At 46.8% G+C, this 27,930-nt stretch overlaps 1 protein-coding gene across 2 annotated transcripts; it reads left to right on the top strand.

Moving 5' to 3' along the window:
• Positions 1–298: 298 nt before the first annotated feature.
• Positions 299–27,930, top strand: LOC144805707 (uncharacterized). Of its 2 annotated transcripts, XM_078672208.1 has the most exons (3): positions 385–488; positions 22,252–22,439; positions 23,755–27,930. In XM_078672208.1, exon 3 carries the CDS (start codon positions 24,667–24,669, stop codon positions 26,407–26,409), a length of 1,743 nt encoding a protein of 580 aa, XP_078528334.1. In that variant the 5' UTR covers positions 385–488; positions 22,252–22,439; positions 23,755–24,666; the 3' UTR covers positions 26,410–27,930. The 2 variants fall into 2 exon arrangements, with proteins under 2 accessions (XP_078528333.1, XP_078528334.1); XM_078672207.1 differs by lacking the exon at positions 22,252–22,439 and having other exon boundaries at positions 299–488.

Below are 27,930 nucleotides of genomic sequence, written 5' to 3'. Positions count from 1 at the left end.
ACGCATAGTGCGGCAGGTGCAGCCCGCGCTGCTGAAGAGGCCTCTTTCCACCTCCTTTGCTGCTCTGCCCTCCTGGCTTCCAAGTGCCCTGTGGGATTAGTGGGCCTGTTCACGCATGCGCAAGGAGAGGGTACACAACCAGATGGGGAGCGCGAATATACAGGCAGAACCTGCATGTATCGGCACCCCTCTGACGTAGGGGCTGTACAAAACGACGGGGGTGGAAATTTAGTTAGAACACCCCAATGGCGGGGCTCCTCCTCGTGGTCAGTGTCTGCGCCCTGCGCATGCGCACGTCACCCCGCGAGGTTCCTCTTCCGGGAATTCCCCAATGGCCGGGCTCCTCCTGGTGGTCGGTGTCTGCGCCCTGCGCATGCGCACTGCGCCCCTCTCTGACCTCCAGGCCTCTTCCCTGTGTCCGGTGTCGGGTTTGAGCCCCGAGAGCGGCTGGAGGCCGGGCCGCCGGACGAGGAGCCTCGCAGCCGCAGGTGAGGAGGAGGGGGTTCCATGTGCGGCCCGGGGAGAGTGCGTGGGCCCTGGAGGGGGGCGGCCGCGAGATGCGGGAGACACAGCAGGGAAAGCAGAGCCCTTTGCCTGGCTCGTCTCTGGCCCGAGCCCGGTGCCTGGCTCCGCTCCTCGAGCCAAAATAAACCTCTCTCTGGCTATCTCCCGCCTTAAACTGCCTCTGTTCAAAAGAAGTTAATGCGGGACAATACATTCTCCAAATCATTTTGTTTTTAAATCTCCCTCTTGCCTCTTTTAAAATGTTTCCATGCATGCATTGGTGAAGTAAGAGGCAAGACCCTTCCCAGGTCAGCCCTGTGTATGGACCAGGCCGTTATCAGGCAACATTCAGGTCCATGAAATCAAAGACAGGTTGTTATCCCGCCGGTATCCTGAACTCCGTCTTTGAAGACACTTTCATCCATAATTATGAAGTAAAAGGAGTTTTGGTGACATTAAATATGTGCCTCAGATCGTACAGTTTTAGCTGGGAAGCTGCGATTTATCCAGTATTTCTGGGTTCACTGTGTAAAAATCGGCCACTAAGTGGGTATTTATTTGTTTTTCCTTTTTAGTGTTAATGATTTGTTTTTAGCCTTTTCTGCAGTTATTACATGTTACATGCTCAACCCAAAGTTATGTACATGACCACTACTTACATTACACAAGGTCACATTCATCTTTTTAGGCACAGTAAGATTAAGATCATGGCAAAATTCACCTGAGCATAGGCTAAGGAAATTCTGAGAACATTCGTACCTTCACCAGTATTCCTTATTATGACCAGGGACCAACTAGACAACCTAGTTATTAGATTTGCCATTGTCATGAATCAACGGGTCTTTCCTGTTTTCTACCCTATTGCTTTACGTTGCACAACATGTTATGTATACGTAATTTACCTGCATGTATCTTTTGTATAATTAACCTCACTAATTGTAAAGCGCTCTGATATCCGCAAGGATCTTGTTCGCGCTCTATAATAAAACTTTCAAAATAAATAAGGTATTTGCCCAGAGTCACATGATGTGGAGCTGCCGCCGAGAGTCGCACCTGGTTCTCAAGTTTCAGAGTCACATTCAGAGTAGAGCAAGGATGGCAGCAGAACCCCGTCTCGCTGTGGGCCTGAGGTTCCAACAGAACCTCGAGCCGAGCCAGAGCCGGGCTCGGACTTACAGTGGACGCCCGGCTCTATATATAGCAGATACTTGTGAGTCTAAACCTCTGCTTATTCGTTAATTTATGTGTGTATCAAGTGGCGTTTGCATGTTCAAGGCGAATACAACTTATTTGTGTGGACTGTCAAGTTTCTGACAAAACCTCTAGAATGTATTTAAAAATGATAACTCTTGTGACAGGTAGAGCGGTATCCATTTCAGTTTTTATCCTGGAACATTACTTTTTTATGTACTTACAGTACATCTCCGTCACGATCATAAAGTGCTTATTCTATTGTTTTCGCCAAAATAAGGCAGTATGGTAAGAACTTCAAACCAAGATGTGCCCAGATTACTGATGACAGTGTAGGGAGACATCCTTTGAAACCTGGATTCTCCATTTGAATCAGTTGTGTGATTCGAGGCAAAATCCACTCTCTGATTCTCAGCAGGTGCCCAGAAGTGAGAGTTAATTTGAGCAAAGAGCACGTGCAAGAAGGAAACTCCATTACGACACTTTAGAAAACTGTTAGTATTCGTCTTACACGTTAATTTACCCAACTGAATTATTTCCTATTTTATGAGAGAGATAGACACTGCTTTCTGCACATTAGTCCTATATAACCCTTTTTTTGGCATTGTTTCGGCGTGTCAAATGCCAGTACAGAGTTTTAAGTGGTTCATATCTGGGGGTGGGAAATAATTTGACAAGTGTTACTTTGATGTTGAAATTAAAGATATCATTTTATCATAGCTCCTTCAACGTTATAATGGATCTATTATCCTGTCAACAATGCTCCTTGTACTTTTCTAAATTTGCAAAGAAGCAATTATTCCCCATGAGTCTCAAGGGTTACTGACAGATATTAGATTAGGGGAATAACTGCCCAGTAGTGATACACTTCAGTGATCTTTACTATCCAGATGCTAATTTCAGGCCGCATCCTGCCAGTGAAGTGCAGATTAGCCACAGAGATCTGGGGTTCAAATGTCAGATGATGAATACTCCCAAAATCTTCCACATGTTTCCACAATTCAACCATTTTGTGACCGATGTCAGTTGGGGACACAGCAGTGCAGTGGCGGCTGGTGGAATTTGAAAGTGGTTAGTGGTGAGGCATAAAACCAGTGAATGTATTGTACTACAAGTGAAGCTGATGTTTATGAGGGTATGTTTTGGGGAGCCGGAGGCTCTGCACACCAACAGTCCACGACGCTGCCTTTCTAAGAGGCCCAGCTGTAGCTCTTTCTCTGCATTAATGCTGTAAACAGAATACATGAGGCTCAGAAGCATGTGCGGTGTATTCTGTTTAGAGCACAAGACCATCTTGCAAATGCGGCATCCCCTCCCTTTCCAAGTCGGCACAGTGTGAAGACTTGGAAAGGGAGGAGTGGTAAAAGGTAGCTGATATTGGACAAGCAGCTTTGGGAGTACAGGGTTGATGCTGTATACACCCAGTGCTGACAAGCGGCTTCGGGAGTACAGGGTTGATGCTGTATACACCCAGTGCTGACAAGCGGCTTCGGGAGTACAGGGTTGATGCTGTATACACCCAGAGCTGCATTGGAATGTGACTCTTTTAATTGTAATTTGTGGGCTGGCCCAGAGCAGGGCTATAGAAAGTAATAGAATGCCTTATAAATCCACTTGTCATGTAACAAAATCCACTTCATATAATCTATCCCTCCGCGCTATAGGAATTCCACATCCCTGTCAGAGGACCCCAATTATTGCAGAATCGGGCTGCCAGCAGCTCTGCCCATACTGCTTAACTTTCAGTTCCATCAATGCTGCCAACAGGCTCTTGCGCATGTGTCTACTTAAAACTGCCTGAAGTCTGTTTTGGAGAGCGGAGCAGGCTGGCCTTGACAGTCTGTACTTTTCACCAACACAATAATCATTTAGGTACAGTTGGCCATTAATACATCCACCCAAGCACCTCACGCAGTTTTTAACCTTACCCCTTCATGGCTAATAAAATACGGTACACAGGAAAGGAGGTATTTTTAATTGCACTTTTTTCGCCAATACACACAAAATCACTACCATGAAAATGGGCACGATAAAAATTCGAAGGAGTTGGTTGGGAGTTTTCAAACAAAAAGCTTTGACCACTTAAGGGTGATGTGGCCTATCTGAGGCAAGAAGTTGGCCGGGAAGGTATTAAACCAAAGGAGAAGTTGATGGAGTCAATTAACACTGCCCCTCCGTCCAAAAGTAAAGAAGATACAGGGGCGCTTTTATACCTCGTGGAATTTTACACGTTTGTGAATATCTTTCTAGAAAATGCTTACACTGTCAGGCAACTGCTAAATAATACGTATACATTTGAATTGCCAGTAGTGTTGGGAAGGGTTTAGTGAACTAAATAAAGACATTTGTAGTGCACCGCCTGAATGTGGTTTCAATCTTGAAAGGTGTAGTAACTATTGCTGCAATTGGTAATGGGTTAGGAACAGGCGCGCAACACCCATTGGAATCAAAGGGCTTCAGCCCCCCCCGTCTTGTGTGGCAGCCCGGACTCAGACAGCTCCCGGGCACACACACAGCTGCACCCGAGCCCTTCACAGGTCTTTAAAAGACCATGTGCATGTTAAAGAGGCTTTGTTGATATTTCCCCCTTTCTATGAGCCCCTGCAGCGCCACTCTACCTACTGCTTAAAGTTTCACCCCCCCCCCCCCCCGAAATTTTTTCTTAGCCCCCTCCCCCCGAAATATGGCTCTAGTTGCGCCTCTGGTTAGGAACAGTACTGACCCAAGTGGTAAGAAAGGATGTGAATTAGTTATAACCTTTGTGTTTGACCTGCAGAAACAGAATATTCCTTGCCAGAGAGAGGGCTTTAAACCTTTTCACCAGTTTCAATCAATCAACGGGTTGGTGAAGCGTAATTACTCAACTGAGAGGGTCTCAAGGCGCTGGGGAGGCTCCTGGAAGTTCACAGTGATTCGTCAAAGAGACAGGTCTTGCGGTCCTTCATGAACTTGGAGAGGGTTTGTGTGCCAGAGGTGGAGAGGGAGGGTGTTCCATTCCTTGGCTGCGAGGAAGGGGAAGGAGCAACCTGCTGTTCTGGTCTTCTTAATGCGCTGAACCGTTGCAAGGGAGAGCTGGGCTGAGAGGAAGGATCTTTGGGGTGCGTGGAACGAGAGGCGGTGGTTCAGGTAGGCGGGTTCGGTGTTGTGGAGGGCTTTGTGGGCGTGAGTGAGAACTTGAAGGCGATTCTCTTCTCGACAGGGAGCCAATGTAGTTTTTCGCAGGTGTTGGGTGATGTGGCAATGACATGGTAGTTTGAGGACTTGTCTGGTGGAGGCGTTATGGAGTTTGCTGGTAAGGTTCTTGTTGATCCCGACGTTGGGTGCATGACTGTAGTCCAGTCTGCTGCTAACCTGGGTGTGGGTGACGGTCTTTCTGTGCTCGAGAGGAATCCAGTTGAAGGTCTTTCGTAGGAGTCAGAAGGTATGGAAACGGGAGGAGTCAGCATTGATTTGACAGTCCATTTTGAGTTTGGAGTCCAGGATGATTCCAAGGTTGCGTGCGTGGGCGGTGTGGGAGGGTGGGTTCTCAAGGGTGGGGGGCCTGCAGGTGTCGTTCCAGGCATCGGGTGTGGGCCCTTCATGAGTATTTCGGTTTTGTCCGTGTGGAGTTGTAACCAGCTGTTCTTCATCCACCTAGCGACAGTTTCCATCCCTTCTTGAAAGTTTTGTATGAAGATGTTTGGTTCGTTGGATAGAGAGAGGATGAGTTGGGTGTCGTCTGTGTAGGATACAATGTTGAGACCATGGGATCTGACGATGGGTGCGAGCAGAGCCATATAGTCGCAGTTTGGGGCTGATGGAGGATCCTTGGGGAACTCCGCAGGTGGTCAGTTTCGGATCTGAGAGGAAGGGCAGGAGCCTGACCTGCTGTGTCCTGCCGGAGAGGAATGAGCGGATCCAGCTGAGGGCCATGCCCCAGATTCCTGCGTCATGTAGTCTGTGGACTATGGTGCTTTGAGAGACTGTTGAAGGCTGTGGATAGGTCCAGGAGGATGAGGGCCACAGTCTCTCTTCTGTCAGGGAGGGAGCGGATGTCTGTTGCGGCGATAAGGGCAGTTTTGGTGCTGTGGTTTTTCCTGAAGCCAGTTTGAGAGGGGTCATTGATGTTTTCTTCTGTGAAGGATGCAAGCTGGCTGTTGATGCCTTTTTCGATGACCTTTGCTGGGTACTGGAGTAAGGAGATCCGTCTGTAGTTTTTGAGGTTGGTTGGGTCAGCCGTGGGTTTTTTCAGGAGAGGGTTGACCTAGTTTAGGACACCCCACGCACCGCACGGCCACCAGCTGCTGCGTGTGCCTCCCCGCCTGCCTGCCTCTCTGCTCCGGCTGCCGCCGCGTGACCACGCCCCCTGCCATCGAGCGGCGTGGTCTGTGCTCGCTTTCCTGCCTTCTACCACTGTTTATTGTTTAAATTGTATACTGTTGTAAATTGTTATTTTGTCCCCCCCTATTGCCTGTAAAAAGTCCACATTTGTAAAGCGCACAATCACCCGTAAGGGTCTCTAGGCGCTGGGGGCCGTCGGGAAGATTAAGCGAGCTATTGCCCAGAGTCACATGGTGCTGGGCTAACCTGCTGCCGGAGCCGGGGATCGAACCGTGGTCCCCAGATTCCAGCGTCAGTCGCCCTGGCCGCGGCGCGCCTGTTTGCCTGGTTTTCTTGGTTGCCCCCGTCTCATCCCTCCCCGCTCCCCGCTTCCCGCCACCGACGCTAACCCCGCCCCTTTCTTCATTCTGTACCCTCCCCGCTCCCGCCTCCCAGCTGCTCCGCCCCCCCTCGCACTTGGCCATATATGGCGACCGTGCGACGCAGGTGAGTGTGACCTAGTTTAGGACACCCCCGCGCCGCACGGCCACCAGCTGCTGCGTGTGCCTCCCTGCCTGCCTGCCTCTCTGCTCCGGCTGCCGCCGCGTGACCACGCCCCCTGCCATCGAGCGGCGTGGTCTGTGCTCGCTTTCCTGCCTTCTACCACTGTTTATTGTTTAAATTGTATACTGTTGTAAATTGTTATTTTGTCCCCCCCATTGCCTGTTTGCCTGGTTTTCTTGGTTGCCCCCGTCTCATCCCTCCCCGCTCCCCGCTTCCCGCCACCGACGCTAACCCCGCCCCTTTCTTCATTCTGTACCCTCCCCGCTCCCGCCTCCCAGCTGCTCCGCCCCCCCTCGCACTTCGCCATATATGGCGACCGTGCGAACGCGCAGCGGTCACGCGCAGCGGGCGCGCCGATTGTGCGCCGAAGGCGCGCCAAAGGTAAGCCCGTCTGCGCCCGTCCGCGCCTGGACCGCGCCCAGTGCCCGGACCCCTGGCCCTCGAGGACCTCTGCCCACCCGCCTGACGTACACCGCCGCCACCCTCAACGCACTCAACACCGGCCGAATCCCAGGATGCTACCGAGCCACCCCACGACGCACCCACGGACCCTTCAGCTGCCACGCCTGCAAGTTCACCTGCATCCGGACCTGCCCTGCACCAGCACCCGCCAAGCCGAACACCAGCAGCAACCACCTCAAGTGCATCCTGCTCAACACCCGCTCCATCCACAGACACGCCATCGAACTCTGGAACCTCCTCGACACCACTGCCCCTGACGTTGCCTTCCTCACGGAGACCTGGATGAACGCCTCTTCAGCGCCCGACATCGCCATCGCCATCCCAGAGGGATACAAGATCACCCGGAGGGACCGCTCCGCCAACCAGATGGGAGGAGGCATCGCCGTCATCCACAGGGACACCATCCGCATCACGACCAACACCGACGACACCCTGACAACCGCCGAACATCTGCACTTCCAGATCCACATCGACCCGAAGACCACCCTCAGAGGCACCCTGATCTACCGACCCCTGGGACCACGCACACAATTCAGCGAGGACATCGCCGACTTCATCAGCCCGCATGCCCTCCCCTCCGCTGACAATTGCATATGTAACAAGGACCCCCTGAAAAGACGAATTCGTAATTCCTAGGTCAGGGAAAAAGAGATATTTGAAAAGCAACAGCCTAGGCAATTGAGCACAATAGTTTTCCACAGGATCAAAAGATATATAGCAATGGACTACAGCTGCTTAAAAAACATGTTTTTATTAGTTAATTAACATAAGTAAAAAATGAGAACTTATTATATCACATTAAAATAACAATACAAATATAAAAATTCCATAGGGTACAATTGACAAACATAAATTAACACTTTCTAGACATTAAAAAATTAATTAAGGTAGGTGGCATGAAAATTCGGTCTCTAAGAAGAGAGACCTTCAGCCACGCCACAGGACTCCACTGGACAGACCACAGCTGCGTCCACTTCACCTTCAAAAGAACGACGATCCACCACCACCAGCAACAGGTTGCCCGAAGAAACTGAAACAAGATCACAGCCGTCCAGCTCGCCGCTTCCCTGAGCCAGCACCCTCCTGCCAGCTCAGCAAACCCCAGCCAGGCCGCCGACAACCTCACGAAGTGGATCAGCAACTGCGCGGACGAACTCGCCCCTCTGAGGACCCCGCCCAGCAGACCCGCCAGCAAGAAAGCCCCATGGTTCACCGACGAACTCAAGAGCTCCAAGAAGAACTGCCGAGCCCTCGAGAAAGTCTGGAGAAGGGAACCAACACCGGACAACATGACCACCCTCAAGCTTGCCACCCGGAAGCACCACCAACTGATCCGCGCCGCCAAGAAAACTGCATTCAAGGACAGGCTGGACAACAACGCACACAACTGCAAGGAACTCTTCAACATCGTGAAAGAGCTCTCCAACCCCAACGCCGGAAACAACGACATCACCCCATCGCAAGACCTCTGCAACTCCCTCGCCTCCTACTTCCACAACAAGATCGCGGACATACACAACAGCTTCAGCATTCAACCGACGCACGCCACGACCACAGCAACGCCGCCCACCACCACCCTCCGCGCCTGGACTCCGATCAGCACCGAAGACACCGTCCGCATGATGAACTCCGGATCTCCGACCGACCCCTGCCCTCACCACGTCTTCAACAAGGCCGACGCTGTCATCGCACCCCACCTGCGGGACATTATCAACACCTCCTTCGACACCGCCACCTTCCCTGAGAGCTGGAAGCACGCCGAACTCAGCGCTCTACTCAAGAAACCTACAGCGGACCCCACCGAACTCAAGAATTACCGCCCCATCTCGCTCCTCCCGTTTCCAGCCAAAGTCATCGAGAAGACCGTCAACAAACAGCTGGCCGCCTTCCTCGAGACGAATGGATCCCTCGACCCCTCACAGTCTGGCTTCCGAGCCAACCACAGCACCGAGACCGCCTTCATCGCCGCCACCGACGACATCCGAGCCCTGATGGACAACGGAGAAACAGCGGCCCTCATCCTCCTAGACCTCTCCGCGGCATTCGACACTGTCTGCCACCGCACCCTAGTGCAGCGCCTCAGCAACGTCGGAATCCAGGAGAAGGCACTGGAATGGATGGAAGAACACAGAGAGTCCGCCTACCACCGTACAAGTCAGAGGCCACCGAAGTCATCTGCGGCGTCCCTCAAGGATCCTCGCTGAGCCCCACCCTCTTCAACGTCTACATGAGCCCCCTCGCGGCCATCGCACGCCAACACAACCTCAACATAATCTCCTACGCCGACGACACCCAGCTGATCCTCTCCCTGACCAACGACCCCGCCGCCACCAGAGCCACCAGAGCCAACCTGCACGAAGGGATGAAAGATGTAGCCAAGTGGATGACGACCAGCCGCCTGAAACTGAACTCGGACAAGACGGAGGTCCTCATCCTGGGCTCCTCGCCCTCCGCCTGGGACGACTCCTGGTGGCCCCCCGCCCTGGGCACCGCACCCAAACCGACGGACCACGCACGCAACCTGGGCTTCATCCTGGACTCCTCCCTCTCCATGACCAGACAAGTCAACGCCGTCTCCTCGTCGTGCTTCAACATCCTGCGCATGCTACGGAAGATCTTCTGGTGGATCCCCACGGAGACCAGGAAGACTGTCACCCAGGCCCTCGTCACCAGCCGACTGGACTACGGCAACGCCCTCTACGCCGGAACCACCGCCAAGCTCCAGAAGAGACTCCAGCGGATCCAGAACGCCTCAGCCAGACTCATCCTCGACATCCCACGAAACAGCCACATCTCCGGACATCTGAGAGACCTGCATTGGCTCCCCGTCAACAAAAGAATCACCTTCCGTCTCCTCACCCACGCACACAAAGCCCTAGACGATCAAGGCCCGAGCTACCTCAACAACCGAATCAACTTCTACGCTCCCAAACGCCACCTCCGATCAGCCAGCCACGCCCTCGCCGCCGTCCCCCGCATCCGAAGAGCGACAACAGGAGGAAGGTCCTTCTCCTACCTGGCCGACAAGACCTGGAACTCCCTCCCGACCGACCTGCGCTTGACCCAAGACCACCTCTCCTTCAGGAAGAAGCTCAAGACCTGGCTGTTCGAGCAGTAACGGCCCCCCCCCCAAGCGCCTTGAGACCCTACGGGTAAGTAGTGCTCTCTATAAATGTCTTTGATTGATTGATTGATTGATTGAACTCTGCATGTTTCTAGTCGTTGGGGAAGGAGGCAGTCTCAAAGGAGCTGTTGATGATTTCATGAAGCTCGGGTATGCCTACCCGCCGTCCAGTACGACAGCCACTGGAGTTGTGCCGCCAGGAAATAGGACTCGAAAGCTGGGGCGCCCAGACCCCCCTGCGTGGTGGGTAACTGCAGTTTGGTGAGAGCTATCCGGTGTCCGCTAGCCCCCCATATAAGTGTGCGGAGGAGCGCATCTAGTTCACGAATGAAAGTCCTGGGTGGAGTAACTGGTAAATTCGTGAAGTAGTATAATAGCCGGGGAAGAATGATCATCTTGTCTATGGCTACTCGACCGATCGGGGCCATCGGGAGGCTCCTCCAGAAGCCCACCGACGATCTGATGCCGGCTAACACTTTACGGTAATTACCCTCATAAATGTCAGTGGGTGAGTGGTACAGACGGACACCGAGATAACGGGGAGTGCTCATGCTCCAGGGCAGACTGCGCACCCACTCGTATCTCCCGTGGCTCAACGGACGGGTGCAATGGGTAAATTGTGTTTACCTTGAGTTCAAATGCCTTCGCGAACTCCGTCAAGGCTGTCCATATGGGTGAAAGGTCCGCAGTTATATCTCAGATGTACAGGAGGAGGTTGTCCGCGTATAGGGAAACGCAGTGGACTGTGTCCGCTATGGGAATGCCCCATGTGGGCCTCTCCCGACGCAAACGTATCGCATGGGGCTCCACTGCCAGGGCGAAGGTCAGGGGTGACGGGGGACAGCCCTGCCTAGTACCCCTCTCCACCCGGAATGGGGACGAGACGTATCAGCCTAGTCTGACACGAGATGTGAGGTTGGTGTAAAGGAGCCGCGTGTACTGCAGAAGAGTTGGACCTATTCCTGCCTGTCGCAGGATGGCAAAGAGGTAAGGCCACGTGAGAGTATCAAAGGCCTTTTCAAGATCGAGAAATATACAGGCCGCGTGAGGGTACATGTCTCTCACCAGATCCTGGACATGAAACATCCGCCTTATGTTTTGGGACGTGTTCCTGCAGGGGACGAACCCCCACTGATCCAGATGGACCAGGGGTCATAGAATTTTTTCATATATATCTGTCAGAATTTTCCCCAATATTTTACAGTCGGCAGAGAGGAGTGTGATGGGGCGGTAGGAAGACAATTGTTGTGGGTCTTGGTGTGGTTTGAGAAACGTCACTATGACAGATTCGCCAAGAGAATTTGGCAGCTCCCTCCTCTCAAGTGCATCCGCAAACGTTTCCGTCAGACAAGGGACCAATAGGGTGGAGAAGGTACTGTAGTATTCAAGAGGTAGACCGTCCAGTCCCGGTGCCTTGTTCCGGGCCAACGCACGGATCGCGCAAGAGACGTCTGCTGCCGATATTTTGGCATCCAGTGTGGTTTTGTCTGCTTCCGTGATGTGTGGGATCGGCAACGGGTCTGGAAAGTGGCTTATCGCCTCCTGTCTAAGATGTGTCGGGGTGCAATAAATCACGGTGTAGTATTGCTGGAAAGCATTTAAAATGTCCATTTGGGAGCGCACTAGGTCACCCGAGGGATTTATTTCTACCTCTCATGACTGGATAGACTCTCTTTCAATTTTTTGATGATAAGATCATGGCTATTCATAATTCCTTCCCTGCACAAGATATTAGCAGGAAATTTTTCAGTAACTGCCTTTGATCCCTCTCATATTTTGGAAGAATTCACCCAGTGTAGCTCTGAAGAAGTGACTAAAGGTTTCATAAAAGTTAAATCTGGTTCGCCTGCAGACCCTTTGCCACCGACCTTTTTCCAACTGTAGCTCCAGCTCTCTTAGGCTGCCTCACCAATCTATTCAACAAATCAATGTCAGAATCAGAATTTCCCAAAATATGGAAAACTGCCAGAGTCAGGAATATATTTAAAAAATCTACTGCAGATCCAAAACTTCTTTCCAACTATCGTCCTATATCGTTGCTCCCTTATTTCAGTAAGATGCTTGAATCACTGGTTAATAAACAGCTCGTTGTCCATCTTGAAAGCATGGATTGCTTGACCCGTCAAAAGCTGGCTTTAGGGAAGCCCACAGTACCAAAATAGCTTTGCTGGAGGTATCTGATAATATCAGGCTGGCACTAGAAAATGGACAGTCATCTATCCTCGTTCTGCTAGACTTATCTGCAGCGTTCAACACCATCTCCCACAGCATTCTTGATCATCAGCTTTGGGAGATTGGTGTCAGGGGAAAGGCTTTACAGTGGCTCAAAAACTATCTAACCAATCGAACTACGATAGCACAGGTAGGAAATACCAGCTCCTGTAGTAGATCCGTCAGGATGGGAGTACCACAGGGCTCTATCTTGGGACCCACACTCTTTAACCTTTATGTGACCCCTCTGGCCAAAGAGATTAGATCCCATGGCTTTGATGTTGTGTTGTATGCTGACGACACTCAGATCCTGGTCACTCTTGGTCCAGACCCATTGGAAACCAAGTCCTGTTTCAAAGATTGCATGTCTCATATTGATAAGTGGATGTGCACCAACCGCTTGCAGTAGAATGGAGGAAAAACCGAGATAATGCTCTATGGCAAGGCTTATGAGCATTGGTCACCTGATTGGTGGCCCTCAAGCCTTGGCCTTTGTCTTACTCCAACAAAATCTGGGCTTTCAAATGGACAACACACTGTCAATGAAAGACCATGTTAATAAGAGAGTTGGCTCATGCGTAGCCTGCGCAAAGTTTCAAGTGGATTCCGACGGAGGCAAGAAAACCACTAGTCCAGGGACTAATTATTAGTCGTATTGACTATGGGAATGCCCTGCTATCTTCTACCAATGAAAACCTTCTCTCAAGGATGCAGGTTCTGCAGAACACAGCAGCAAGGCTGGTACTTAATCTTCCACCAAGATCTCCTTCGACACCCAGTTTGAAGCGTTTACACTGGCTGCCTGTAAGAAAACGTATACGATTTAAGATTCTTTGCATGACGCATATGAATATGTACGTAAAAGGTCCAGATTTGTGGACCAAAAAGTTAAGCTGGTATCAACCTGTTAGAACTTTGAGATCCAGCAACCAAGCACTCCTCTCATCTCCCAGAATCCGTACCACCACATGTGGAGGGAAATCTTTCTTGTTACTTGCTCCGTCTCTTTGGAACAAACTGTTCTTATATCTACGCACCACAAGTGATCATAACTGTTTTCGTAGGAATTTAAATACATTGCTGTTTGACATCTAACTGCACCAAATCAAGTTCTTCTCAGAGTTATCCACCAGCGCCATGAGACTTTCGAGTGATATGTGCGCTTAATAAATATTCTATCATTTGATTTGATAGTGTTAGGCCTTAAATGCTTAGTGTGAAAATAATGTTTGCATACATCTGAGCCATGCTTTCTTTTTTACACAGTAAAATTGTACACACACTTTAGTACCATATATGCTTTATATAGACTGCTGTGCTGCGGAGTATAAACAGTTACGCCTTTCATGCTTCCTGTATGGTGCAGTTCTGCACACTGTTAACTCCTACCTGGTTAGCTGTACAATGTAGTTGTGCACACTACAACACAGTACAATTGTGCACACTTGCGCTATCCTGCTTTCAACCCGTGTGCCAGTCACACACACACACACACACACACACACACACCAGACCACACCCCCCACACACATCTTGTATGGATCCAATACAGCGCAGTTGTGCACAAGACTATTAAGCTATGCTTGCTGTGTTTGTATCCTCTACAGCGCAGTTGTGTGCACACAGAAGAGCTGTGCACGACATTTGCATAGCATAAGTTTGTGCACGCACGCACAGAAATCGCCTCTTATTCTTCCTACATAGAGAATATTTGTTTTTTGGTTTTTTTATTTCACAAATGTTTATTGGTAGTTTCCAAAACAAAAACATACAGTAAAAAAACATAAGGGACAATAAGTAAATGAATGGAAAAATATCTGTATTGGGAGTGACAATCACAGAAAATCAGAGTAAATTAAGACTAAGACAAAAATAAAGCAATAAATGGAAGCAGCATAGTAACAGTCATAAACATCATATATAGTATCTACACAAGGGTGATGGACACTGGTAATACAGACTTCAGCGTTCCCTGGGAAAGATTACCTGAAGCAGACAAGTACGTTACAGAGTAGGCTTGGTGGTAAGTATATGCGGTCATATGGGCATGAAGGTTGGGAAGTGTGGTGAAAAATCATGGGGGTTTATGTACGCTAAAATAATTGTCAAGGGAAATCCATATTTGTCTATGAGGAGGGTGCCATGGGGTATTTTGGAGAGAGATATTATTAGCACCTCTCAGCTTGGTGATCCAGTTTAGCCAACATTTAAAGGAGGCTTTACGCGTCTCCTTCCAGTTGTTCAGAATTATCTTCACAGCAACGGTGAACAAAAGGTCAATTAAGGCCCTGTCATCATCTGAGAGCGAATCAGCTCTGGTAAAGCCCAGCACTAAGGTAGAAAACTCTTTGGTGGGGGAGAAGGAGAAAACTTTTGCAATGAATGCAAAGACTTTGTCCCAGAAGGCTGTAACATAGACACAGCTTAGTAAAAGGTGTTCAAGGTCACCATCTTTCTCGTTGCAGTTCCAGCATGTGGCATTGTCTCTAATATTGTGTGAAAAGAGACGCGCCGTTGTCCAAAAAGCTTTGTGGAGAAGCCAAAACTTCGTCTGGGAGAGTGTAGGGCTTATTTTGTGTCTCATGGTTGATTCCCAGGTTTTGGACCACTCCACTTCTGAAATTGGTACAGAAGAGTATGATTCCCAGAACTGCCGAAGGTCTTTATTGAGATTGGAATGCTGTGGCCGTAGGATTTTGTAAAGCCTGGAGACCTGGTGGCCCAGCCTATTGAAGGCAGCTAGGGAGCTTGGGAGGGAGGGCGGCTTTTTGGACAGTTTTGCTTTGGAGTTTGCTGTTTTAATATTCCAAAAGTTGTAAAATTCTATTGCTTCTAGATCATATTTGGTTTGGAGTTCTTTAAAAGAGAATGGGTAAGAATTACTAAACAGTTGGTGTGGGAAAAATATATCTTTATTAATCCAGATCTAATTGTGTAGTGGTTTCCCTTTGTACATTATTAAGTGACTGTGCCATAGCGACTCCCAGTCAGAGCACCTTATGTGGTTAGTCAGGAGTTTATACATTTTTAGGAGGTCAAGTCTTGTATTTTTAAAAATGGATATTGAGCAAACGGCCGTATTCATTTTAGCAGTAAGAATGGACGCTGGAGCAAGATTTTTGAAAAGGGCTTTTTCAACGTTTAGCCATCCAGGAATGTTTTCAGCTGGTGGCGCGAGCCAGTAAGAGCCTTGTTTGGTAAGGAAGGCAATCTGGTATAGTTTAAAATCCGCTAGATTGACCCCACCCAAGGGTTTGTCGATGCGTAGCTTTTTTATGCTAATTCTAGCCTTTTTCCCTTTCCATAGGAATTTAGAAAGTAGAGTATCTAATTTGTGATGGAAGTACTGGGACAAGGTGAGAGGGAGCATTGTAATGAGATAATTAACTAAAGGGGAGATCATCATTTTAATGGCTTCGACCCTTCCTCATCAAGTTATAAAATGGGGGGACCAGCCATCCAGTTGTGATTTAATTTTGTCTAGAGTGATGGATTCATTGTGATGAAGTGTTTTGAGACGGGAGATGCCGAATTCGATTCCCAGGTATTTAATAAAACCAGTTTTCCATGTGAGGCCTGAGGCACCCTGCATTTCTCTGGTACCATAAACGTTTAGGGGCTTAACCTCTGACTTGTCACGGTTCAATTTGTACCCAGAGTGTAGCGAGTATCCTTCTATGGTAGTCATGAGAGATTTGATGGAGGTCTCTGGATTCTCTGTCGCCACTAGAATGTCGTCCGCGTATGCAGCTAGTTTCACCTGTGTGTCCCCGAAGCTCACTCCCGCTATTTCTTTATTTTGTTTTATGCCTGATATGAGCGGTTCAAGGGCCAGGAGAAACAGGGCTGGAGAGAGGGGGCAGCCTTGCCTGGTGCCCTGTTGTAAACGAAATGAGTCCAAAAGGGAGCCATTGATAGCGATTCTAACAGACGGTGAAGAATAAAGGGCCATTACCATATTGCTGTAGGAATTCCCTAAATTAAAGCCTAAATTAAAGGCTTTCATGCAGTGATGTAAGAAGGACCAAGATACTCTATCGAACGCTTTTTCAGCGTCAAGGGTTATGGCCAAAATTGGGGTGGGTATTATTTTGGCTTTCTAAAGGATATGGCATAATAGTTTTGTGTTGTCATTGGACATACAATGTTTTAAAAATCCCACCTGGGAGTTACTGATTAATTTGGGGAGAATGGCATTAAGTCTACTCGCTAGAATTTTCGCATACATTTTGCAGTCCAGAATTATAAGCGAAATGGGCTGAAAGTTTTTAGTTAGAAGGGTGCCTTTACCCTCCTTCGGGATAACAATTATAGTGGCTTCGCCCATTGATTCCGAAGCACTGCCAGAGGAGGCAATCGAGTTAAAAAGTTTTAAGAACATGGGGGAGAGCGACATCAAATGCTTTGTAGAAGCTTGCAGAAAACCCATCCGGACCGGGGGCTTTGTTGCTTTTAAGTGATTTAATAGAAGCCAGGATTTCCGTGTCTTTGATGGGGGACCCTATTGTAGAACTATCTTCATCAGAGAGTTTGGGGAGGTTCAGGGCATCTAGGTAATTAGTGCAAGCGACCGGGTCGAATGACATCTTGTTCTTGTAGAGGTCTTCATAAAAGGTCTTAAAGGTGTCTACAATTTTTTCTTGTTTGGTGTGTGTATTGTTAGCGGAGTCTTTGATTGATGAAATAGTGAGTAATTTTTGTCTGTGTTTCAGGTAGGACGCCAGAAGTTTTCCAGCTCTATTCCCTTCGCACAGTTTCATGGCTTTGAACTTATTAACCCAAACACCGGCTCGTCTGCTTGCAATAGTGTTATATTCGTACTTCTTATTGATCAGTTGCTCTAAAACCAGTTTGTTATCAAGGTCAGTCGAGTGGGTGGTTTCTAGGATCTTGATGTCTTTTTCCAGCTTGTCTAGATCTACATTAAGTTTATTATTGGTCCTTGCTCTAATGCCAATAATCACCCCTCTAATTGTGGCTTTCAGGGCGTCCCAGACTGTGGAGGTGTTCATATCAGGGGAATCATTCAGTGAGATGTATTCCTTTATGGCGTTTTCTATTTGTTGTTTGCTTTCAGGGTCCGATAGAATTTCCTCATTAAATCACCAGTGTTTTGGGGGTAAAATCGAATGGGGGCACGCAAGTTTTGATGGAGGTCTCTGGATTCTCTGTCGCCACTAGAATGTCGTCCGCGTATGCAGCTAGTTTCACCTGTGTGTCCCCGAAGCTCACTCCCGCTATTTCTTTATTTTGTTTTATGCCTGATATGAGCGGTTCAAGGGCCAGGAGAAACAGGGCTGGAGAGAGGGGGCAGCCTTGCCTGGTGCCCTGTTGTAAACGAAATGAGTCCAAAAGGGAGCCATTGATAGCGATTCTAACAGACGGTGAAGAATAAAGGGCCATTACCATATTGCTGTAGGAATTCCCTAAATTAAAGCCTAAATTAAAGGCTTTCATGCAGTGATGTAAGAAGGACCAAGATACTCTATCGAACGCTTTTTCAGCGTCAAGGGTTATGGCCAAAATTGGGGTGGGTATTATTTTGGCTTTCTAAAGGATATGGCATAATAGTTTTGTGTTGTCATTGGACATACAATGTTTTAAAAATCCCACCTGGGAGTTACTGATTAATTTGGGGAGAATGGCATTAAGTCTACTCGCTAGAATTTTCGCATACATTTTGCAGTCCAGAATTATAAGCGAAATGGGCTGAAAGTTTTTAGTTAGAAGGGTGCCTTTACCCTCCTTCGGGATAACAATTATAGTGGCTTCGCCCATTGATTCCGAAGCACTGCCAGAGGAGGCAATCGAGTTAAAAAGTTTTAAGAACATGGGGGAGAGCGACATCAAATGCTTTGTAGAAGCTTGCAGAAAACCCATCCGGACCGGGGGCTTTGTTGCTTTTAAGTGATTTAATAGAAGCCAGGATTTCCGTGTCTTTGATGGGGGACCCTATTGTAGAACTATCTTCATCAGAGAGTTTGGGGAGGTTCAGGGCATCTAGGTAATTAGTGCAAGCGACCGGGTCGAATGACATCTTGTTCTTGTAGAGGTCTTCATAAAAGGTCTTAAAGGTGTCTACAATTTTTTCTTGTTTGGTGTGTGTATTGTTAGCGGAGTCTTTGATTGATGAAATAGTGAGTAATTTTTGTCTGTGTTTCAGGTAGGACGCCAGAAGTTTTCCAGCTCTATTCCCTTCGCACAGTTTCATGGCTTTGAACTTATTAACCCAAACACCGGCTCGTCTGCTTGCAATAGTGTTATATTCGTACTTCTTATTGATCAGTTGCTCTAAAACCAGTTTGTTATCAAGGTCAGTCGAGTGGGTGGTTTCTAGGATCTTGATGTCTTTTTCCAGCTTGTCTAGATCTACATTAAGTTTATTATTGGTCCTTGCTCTAATGCCAATAATCACCCCTCTAATTGTGGCTTTCAGGGCGTCCCAGACTGTGGAGGTGTTCATATCAGGGGAATCATTCAGTGAGATGTATTCCTTTATGGCGTTTTCTATTTGTTGTTTGCTTTCAGGGTCCGATAGAATTTCCTCATTAAATCACCAGTGTTTTGGGGGTAAAATCGAATGGGGGCACGCAAGTTTGGCGCTAATGCAGGAGTGGTCAGAGATCAGCTTTGGAGCGATGTCTATTTCCTCGATGAGGTGAGTGAAAGGGCTAGAGATTAAAATATAGTCAATTCTGGAGTATGAATTATGTGGGGCTGAGTAGAAGGTATAGTCCCTCCCATCAGGATGTTGGAGGCGCCAAGAATCCTTTAGTAGGAATTTGGTGCACAGGCGAGTGAGTGAGTTGTGGGAGCGAGAAGGTTGGAACATGCATTTTGATTGTCGATCTAATAAAGGGTCCATTGGGAGATTGAAATTGCCGCCTACAATTAGGAGTTCATCTTGTGGGATGTTCTCTATGGCTAGGGAGACTGATTCCCAAAAGTCTGGGGCATCAGAGTTAGGACCGTATATGTTTACTACATAAATGGGATCTTCGTCCATTAACAGGTGGGTAATTAATAGTCTTGCATCTGTGTCGTGTGTGTGTGAGGTAACAGATAGGTTCGATTTTTTTGAGATTATGGTGATCACTCCTCCCTTCTTGTGGTTTGTCGAGGAGCAGAGTGTGTGGGAGATCCAGTTGAGGTTAATAAAGTTTATGCCCTCCTCTGAGAGCTTAATCTCTTGGAGCAGGATGATATCCTCTTTTGATTTAGATAGGTATTCAAAAACCTTCCGTCTTTTCACTGGGTAGTTGAGACCCTTGACATTCAATGAGACTACATTGAGATTTTCAGCTGAGAAATTGGTTTTAACCATCTAAAGAGTTGTGGTCGCAGAGAGAGACGCCCTCTGTATACCAGTTGTTGCGCAGTATGAGACTACAATTCGAAGGGTTCGTGGTTTATCTCTAGTATGTGGGCATTGGTAAACGCATGACCTGTGTGATACTATAAAAGCGTTATCTTTCGCAACGTAAAAGAAACAGAAAACAAAGCAGAAGGAAACAACCAGTGTAGTATACAACCCCATTTTCAATCCCTCCCCACCCCTCTCCCCCTTCTCACCCTTGTCCCCCACATCCCCTCCCTACCTCCCTCCCCGAATGTAAGAACTTAGGATGTGCGACGGCAGTACCGTCTATGGGCAGAACAGAGATATTAAATGAGAGACATTGGCTCTTCAGGCAAAACAAGATTAGAGGCCTATACTACATTAGACCCTGAACAAGTAACCAGGAGCATGGATGATAACAAGTTAAAGAGTGAGTTATAGAACAGCATAACTTCATGCAAGAATCCTGCTGCCTGCATGCGTCACAACAGTCTGATAGTGGACCCTGCTGAGCCATGCATTCTTCAGAATTATTTGTGCTCTGATTGCGGAGTCATGCATGCCTCTTTAGGGTTTTTGCAGACGGACTGCTGAGCCATGCATTCTTCAAATTTATTTGTGCTCTGATTGCTGAGTCATGCATGCCTCTTTAGGGTTTTTGCAGACGGACTGCTGAGCCATGCATTCTTCAAATTTATTTGTGCTCTGATTGCTGAGTCATGCATGCCTCTTTAGGGTTTTTGCAGACGGACTGCTGAGCCATGCATTCTTTAAATTTATTTGTTCTCTGATTGCTGAGTCATGCATGCCTCTTTAGGGTTTTTTGCTGACAGACTGCTGAGCCATGCATCCTTCAGTGCCTGCAAGATACTGTACCGCGCTAGCATTTATACAGTGCTTGCATTGCTTTTGTTACAGTTTATCCAAGAGTGTTGCTCACACCGGGGCATGTCACAGAGCATGGTTTGTTGTGTGCTCCTGGAAGCCTTCAGTGGTATCCAGGAGTAGATAACCACTTAGAGCTCAGTTTGCATATCCTCACTTTCTCACAATGCTTTTAAGTGCTTTATTGCAGCCAACAAGACTGACATTTTTGTCACTGCCCCCATTTCTGTTCCTCATTATCTGTTCTTGCCTTCAATAGCTTGTTTATGCCTGGTGTTCTCCTGGTGTTCCTCCTTCACCCTCTTCACTTTTCCATTTTCCTGTTCATCTTGATGTCTCTCTAACGTTGTATGAAATAAAAAGGATTTATAGAGCGCAAACAAATGCCTAAAGGTGTCAATGAGCTGACAGCAGTTAGTCCTAAACAAGGAACCCTCACCTGGATCTCTCCCTCGAGGCAGACGGCCTCCAGGTGTTGTGTTTCCTGAGGCTCTGCTCCCCTGAACTAAGGGGTCAATGTTGTGACATCCACGCAGCAAGTGTCCACGTGAGGCTGTAGGAATAGGATCCAGTGGACACCAATACACCACCTAGTACAGATGGAAGCAGACGCAGAGGGGTACACCCACCTACCTGTGTGCCTCCTCTGTACATCATAAGCCCCTACCTATGCACCTCCTCTGTTTATACCTCATAGGCACCTACCTCTGCATCTCCTCTGTTTATACCTTAAGAGCACCTGCCAGTGCACCTCCTCTCTTTATACCTCATAAGCACCAACCTGTGCACCTCCTCTGTTTATACCTCATTAGCACCTACCTGTGCACCTCCTCTGTTTGTACCTCATAAGCATCTACCTGTGCGCCTCCTCTGTTTGTACCTCATAAGTACCTACCTGTGCATCTCCTCTGTTTATACCTCATTAGCACCTACCTGAGCTCCTCCTCTGTTTGTACTTCCTAAGCACCTACCTGTGCACCTTCTGTTTATACCTCATAAGCACCTACCTGAGCTCCTCCTCTGTTTGTACTTCCTAAGCACCTACCTGTGCACCTTCTGTTTATACCTCATAAGCACCTACCTGTGCTCCTCCTCTGTTTGTACCTCATAAGCACCCGCCTGTGTGCCTCCTCTGTTTGGACCTCCCAGATAACCTTCTGAAACGAAGCTTGTGATCACCATACTACCAACCATGGCCTCTGCACTATCAGGCTATGACTATTATCTGACATCTGCTGTGTGCATGCTTCAAGTGTGTAGAGTGAGTACACAGACCGAGGGGAGTAGGGAGGTGAAGGACATGGAATGAGGTATACCTGGATAAAAGAAATATGGGAATGGAGGAATGTGACTTCACCTGTGGACATCAGACACCTCCTCCCGCTCTACCAAAGCCCTGTTGAGTCACAAAGTAGCATCCTGGCCTTCAGACAGACCACAATAAGTCAAATATCATGGAAAACAGGAACATGGAAAGCAATTATTAATATGCACACATCTGTTGGATTGGGGGATATTTCAGTTAAATTATTAGTTGTGATGGATTCTCTATAAGGAATAAATGACTGATATCGTTGAATAATAAATGACATGATTTAATATTTCTTTGCTTTATCTGTGTGCGCAATATAAAGACGGGCCATTAGAATTAACCCTTCATTCTGTTTTACAGAAAACCCTGGAAGGATCTGCTGATTGAAATACAACAGGATCTTAACTTTACCTACTTTAGGAAGAACTAAAGACTCATTTTTTAAGTTGTCTTTCAGGGCAGAATCAGTCAATAGTTCAAGGGAGATGGATATATATTACGCTGATAGAAAATCCACCTCAACTCAGGATAATGCTCCAGTCTTCCAGGTTAGAAGGATCCAGAAATGCTTGAGCCAGGAGGGCTGTAAAATGTGTTGAAGGTGACTTAGGGCCTTATTACGAGTGTGGCGGTCTTCCAATGGGACTACCACAGCGGAGGTACCAGGCAGACTGCCACGCCCATTGAGAGCCCGCCGCCGGATTATGGCCTAAATCCAGGGTGGGTGGGCGGTGCAGCAGCGGTCTCGCGGCGGCTGTATTAGGCTCATTAGAGAGCCTAAACAGCATATAACCACCTTAAGAGTGCCTGCAGCACGTTCCTGCGCCATGTCATGCATGCCAGACTGTGCAGGAACAAGGGCGCAATTCCATGGAGTGGAGCTACATGTGCCCCCCGCATGCAACCCAAGGAGCAGAATCGGCCGGGGCCCTGTGAGGGCCCCCTTACCTGCATGTCCTTTATCCTTTTCATGGTGGGGTCCCGCCAGGGAAAAGGGCGGTGGATATGCAGACCGTAATATGCTCGGCGATGTCGGCATCGGCACTGTCAACATATTCAGGGTGTTTGCAGACCGCCGCCACAGCGGGATCCTTGATCCTCGCGGGGTGGCGGCCTCGTGGGGTTCCCACCACCACACTCATAATAAGGCGGTCAGACCACCAGGATGGTGGCAGTTGGACCGCCACCGTGAGTGCGGCGATCATGAGGGCCGTCGCACTCGTAGTAAGGCCCTTAATGAGCTGCAAGGTAAAGGCGGGAGTTGGCATTTGAGCTGATCCAGTGTGAACATGAAAGCATTGTGGAAGACGGTGTCTGGAGTTACCGTTGTCATATATACTTCCTAAAGAGTTACCTTTGTCATGTATACTTCCTAAAGAGTTACCTTTGTTAGATACTTCCTAAAGAGTTACCTTTGTTATACACTTCCAAGTTACCTTGGTTAAATACTTCCTGAAGAGTTACCTTTGTTATACATTTCCTGAAGATTGGTAGCTACTTCCTGAAACTAAATTAACAGCAGCGCTTCCTGATTCCTCTCTTTTTCCACAATCTGTTCTGTTTAAATGAAATCTTGTCCATGTATATCTACGTAAAACTCTACCTGTAGCACGAGTTCTCTGTGGCTGCCCTTTCTTTAGTAAGTTACTCTGTCAATAATGGTAAATCACTGCCTTTTCAGAAATAAATACAATGTGACATGTTCAACCACAGTTTTATTGAAATATCCATGTATGGTAAAATGTTCCTTACTAAATTTTAAATATGGTAGAGAAGAGATGTCTTATCCAGCTGGTTAAATATTGTGTATTCACATTCTTTACATTTGCATTTAGTAATATTGCATTTCTTTGCATCCGATAGAAAATAGGACTTAAAGGCACGGATTGATTATGAATAATGAAGATAACACATCAAACCTGAAAAAATTATCAAAAATAAGGAGCTCCAAAAGCATCAGTGCAAGCAGAGGACCGATCCAGGAAGAAGCAGTCAAAGGCAATTCAGTGAGTGTACGAGTCTGAGCTCTGCACCTCGACACCCCAAGACAAAGAAATGACCTCTACAAAATTAAGGCAACAAAACTGACAAATCACCTGCTGTATAAACAAGCGTCCAACACCAGCTTTGATCATGAGGCCGGTATGAGAGTTGGAGGAAGGTCTCGTGTCTATTTGGGATCCATAGCTTGGAACAAAATCCCATTTCAGCGTTGAGCTGTTAGCAATATGATAATGTTTAAAAAAGGTTGAAAACTTGGCTTTTTGTCCATGTTTGAAACAAACTGATTTACTTTCTTTTCTGACCTGTGCTTTGCCCCGGGACACTCTTTGGAGTAGCTGTACACATTGCAAGTCGCTTCATCATCATGATGTGGCTAGAGCAGTGCTTCTCTATCCAAACTGGCAACAGACCACCATTCAGTGCTCTAGGTGTATTGCAAACTCTTCCTAGCCAAACCGCAGGCACCAGGGAAAAGCACAACGAAGTGGAGCCTAACAACTGAAGGCTGAAGGAAAGGAGAGTTCTGCTCTCTAAAGTACAAAGTATTGTCCCAATTTGCACCTACCGGAACAAAGATTAAGCTTTACCCGCAAGCATGCGAAGCCATTATCCAATCTAAAGATGCAATCACCCACAAGGAAGCCTTACTGATATTATGAATGTGGCAGGTATTTAGTGAGTCTTGTATTTTATTGTTAAATCGGAAATCAAGCGTCCAAAATATAACACGCATACAGGGAATGTGAAAATAACGCAAGTAGTTTATTAACTATGCTGACCCTTCAGGAAACACGGTCAGGAGAAAAATCGTGCAATTCCACTGAATATGTCAAGAACTTTAGCCAATTAGAAACCATAAAAGAGCATCAGCGAATACAAACAGGGGAAAAACCATACCACTGTACTGAATGTGTAAAGAGCTTCAGTCGGTTAACAGACCTCCATAGACATCAGAGAATACACACAGGGGAAAAACCATACCATTGTACTGAATGTGTGAAGAGCTTCAGTCAGTTATCACACCTCCAAAGACATCAGCGAATACACAAAGGGGAAAAACAATACCTTTGCAATGAATGTGTAAAGAGCTTCAGTCAGTTATCACACCTCCAAATACATCAGCGAATACACACAGGGGAAAAACCATACCATTGCAAGGAATGTATAAAGAGTTTCAGTCAATTATCAAGCCTCCATAGACATCATAGAATACACACAGGGGAAAAACCCTACCGTTGTAGTGAATGTGTGAAGAGCTTCTGTCGGTCACACGAACTCCTAATACATCAGCAAACACACACAGGGGAAAAACCATACCATTGCAAGGAATGTGTAAAGAGCTTCAGTCAAATTGCAAACCTCCACACACATCAGAGAATACACACAGGGGAAAAACCATACCATTGCAGTGAATGTGCCAAGAGTTTCAGTACGTTAGCAGAACTCCAAACACATCAGCGAACACACACAGGGGAAAAACCATACCATTGCAAGGAATGTGCAAAGAGCTTCATTCACATTTCAAACCTCCACAGACATCAGAGAATACACACAGGGGAAAAACCATTCCATTGCAAGGAATGTGCAAAGAACTTCAATCAGATTTCACAGCTACACGTACATCAGAAAATACACACAGGGGAAAAACCATACCATTGCAGTGAATGTGTGAAGAGTTTCAGTACGTTAGCAGAACTCCAAACACATCAGCGAACACACACAGGGGAAAAACCATACCATTGCAAGGAATGTGCAAAGAGCTTCAATCACATTTCAAACCTCCACAGACATCAGAGAATACACACAGGGGAAAAACCATTCCATTGCAAGGAATGTGCAAAGAACTTCAATCAGATTTCACAGCTACACGTACATCAGAAAATACACACAGGGGAAAAACCATACCATTACAGTGAATGTACCAAGAGTTTCAGTATGTTAGCAGAACTCCAAAAACATCAGCGAACACACACAGTGGAAAAACCATACCATTGCACTGAATGTGTAAAGAGCTTCAATCAAATTGCAAACCTCCGCACACATCAGAGAATACACACAGGGGAAAAACCATACCAGTGCAGTGAATGTGCCAAGAGTTTCAGTACGTTAGCAGAACTCCAAACACATCAGCGAACACACACAGGGGAAAAACCATACCATTGCACTGAATGTGTAAAGAGCTTCAGTCACATTTCAAACCTCCGCAGACATCAGAGAATACACACAGGGGAAAAACCCTACCATTGCAGTGAATGTGCAAAGAACTTCAATCAGATTTCACAGCTACACGTACATCAGAAAATACACACAGGGGAAAAACCATACCATTGCACTGAATGTGTAAAGAGCTTCAGTCACATTGCAAACCTCCGCAGACATCAGAGAATACACACAGGGGAAAAACCATACCATTGCAGTGAATGTGGCAGTAGTTTTACTTACTCTTCAGCATTAAGAAATCATCAGCGAGCTCACAAAGGGCAAACAAATCTTTTAAATGCCACGAATGCTTGAAAAGCTGAAGTCCATTATCAATCCTAAACAGGCATCAGCGAGCAAACGCAGAAGAAAAGCCTTCAAGTGCAATGAATGTGTGAAGAAATGCAGTCAATTATCAAGCCTATGTAGACATCAGCTTGCACACACTCTGTAAATACCGTACAACTGTAGTGAGTGTAGAAGTACATTTAGGAAATCTTTCGCATTAAGGATTCATCAGTTAATGCACACAGAGAAAAATCCTTTCAGGTGCAGTGAATGTGTGAATATCTTCTGTCAGTTATTAAACCTACGGATACATCAACTAACACACACAGAGTAAAAATGGGCATTGCAATAAATGTCAGAAGTGATTTTGTCAATTGCAAACACACCTGGGCTAAACCTTACAATTGCACTAAAAGTGTGACGAGCTTTTGCCAATTTCTGATCCTACATAGCCTCAGCGAACACACACCTTCATTTAACTCACTTAGAAATAATCCTAGAGATGCAGTGAATTCAGAAAGAACTTACGAACATTAACAATAATATTGACTCATCTGAAGACATATACAGGAGCAGAACAGTGCAGTTATTGTGAGATGAAGGAATTACAGGAACAAATATATAATTATGTGTGTTATTCAAATACCAGATGAATTAAGACTCGACTAGAAGAAAAGAAGAAAACCAAAGATTTGTAGAATAATAAAAGTGTCTGTTCCCAGTGATTGTTCACTTCGGTACACATAGAAAAAAAAACGTGATATAACAGGAAATCTACTGGGAGACTAGCACAATGTGAAATAAAAGAAAAGAAGCACTGGTGGTTTTTATTTGGCGATGAAGAGTTGCAAAGAAAAACATCCAAGTGTTCCTGTTCATGCTACCTGTAAAAGTGTAGGGATGAATATGATTCTGCCTGCACACATTGCTATATTAGCATAAGTGAGTTAGTTGCGAAAACGCCATTTTGCTGCTTTTGCACACGACACTACATCTCTGTTTTTATAAAGACAAACTGCTTGCTTTTCCTTCACATGAGAACGATCTGTTTTTCACATCTCCAGACTCACACTGCGACCTCAAGTCTGCACAAAGTGTTCAAGGTTAAAATAACAATGTATGCTGTTGATGCAGGTTGATCGGCCCACGCTCTAAACACAACACGAACACAGCTGCTCATTTCTGAAACTCAGGTGCTTTTAATATTGCACTGCATGCATGAGTCTAGCACTTGGGAAAAACCTTTCAATCAACAAAGAGCTCTGCTGATCTGGGATGCGATTCACTTCACCTGACTTTGGAGGTATGGGGTTCCCGGTTTTAACCTAGAGATCTTCTATTATTATTATACCTAGCACCTAGCAAGGGGAGGGTGGTACACAAGGCGCTATAGACCTGGTTCCACTATCATTATAATATGATTTCTCACTCTGTATTTTATGGAACTGTAACAATGTTGATTGTATTGATTTTATGCATCTTTTTACTTATGTTAGCAAATATACTGCATCTTAGAGCACGTAGTTGAAATAAACATTTTAAACTATA

The sequence above is a fragment of the Lissotriton helveticus genome (assembly GCF_964261635.1).
Source record: "Lissotriton helveticus chromosome 1_1 unlocalized genomic scaffold, aLisHel1.1 SUPER_1_unloc_2, whole genome shotgun sequence".
NCBI lineage: Eukaryota > Metazoa > Chordata > Amphibia > Caudata > Salamandridae > Lissotriton > Lissotriton helveticus.
The sequence above is the reverse complement of the archived record's forward strand: the minus strand, read 5'-3'. Positions and strand labels throughout refer to the sequence as shown.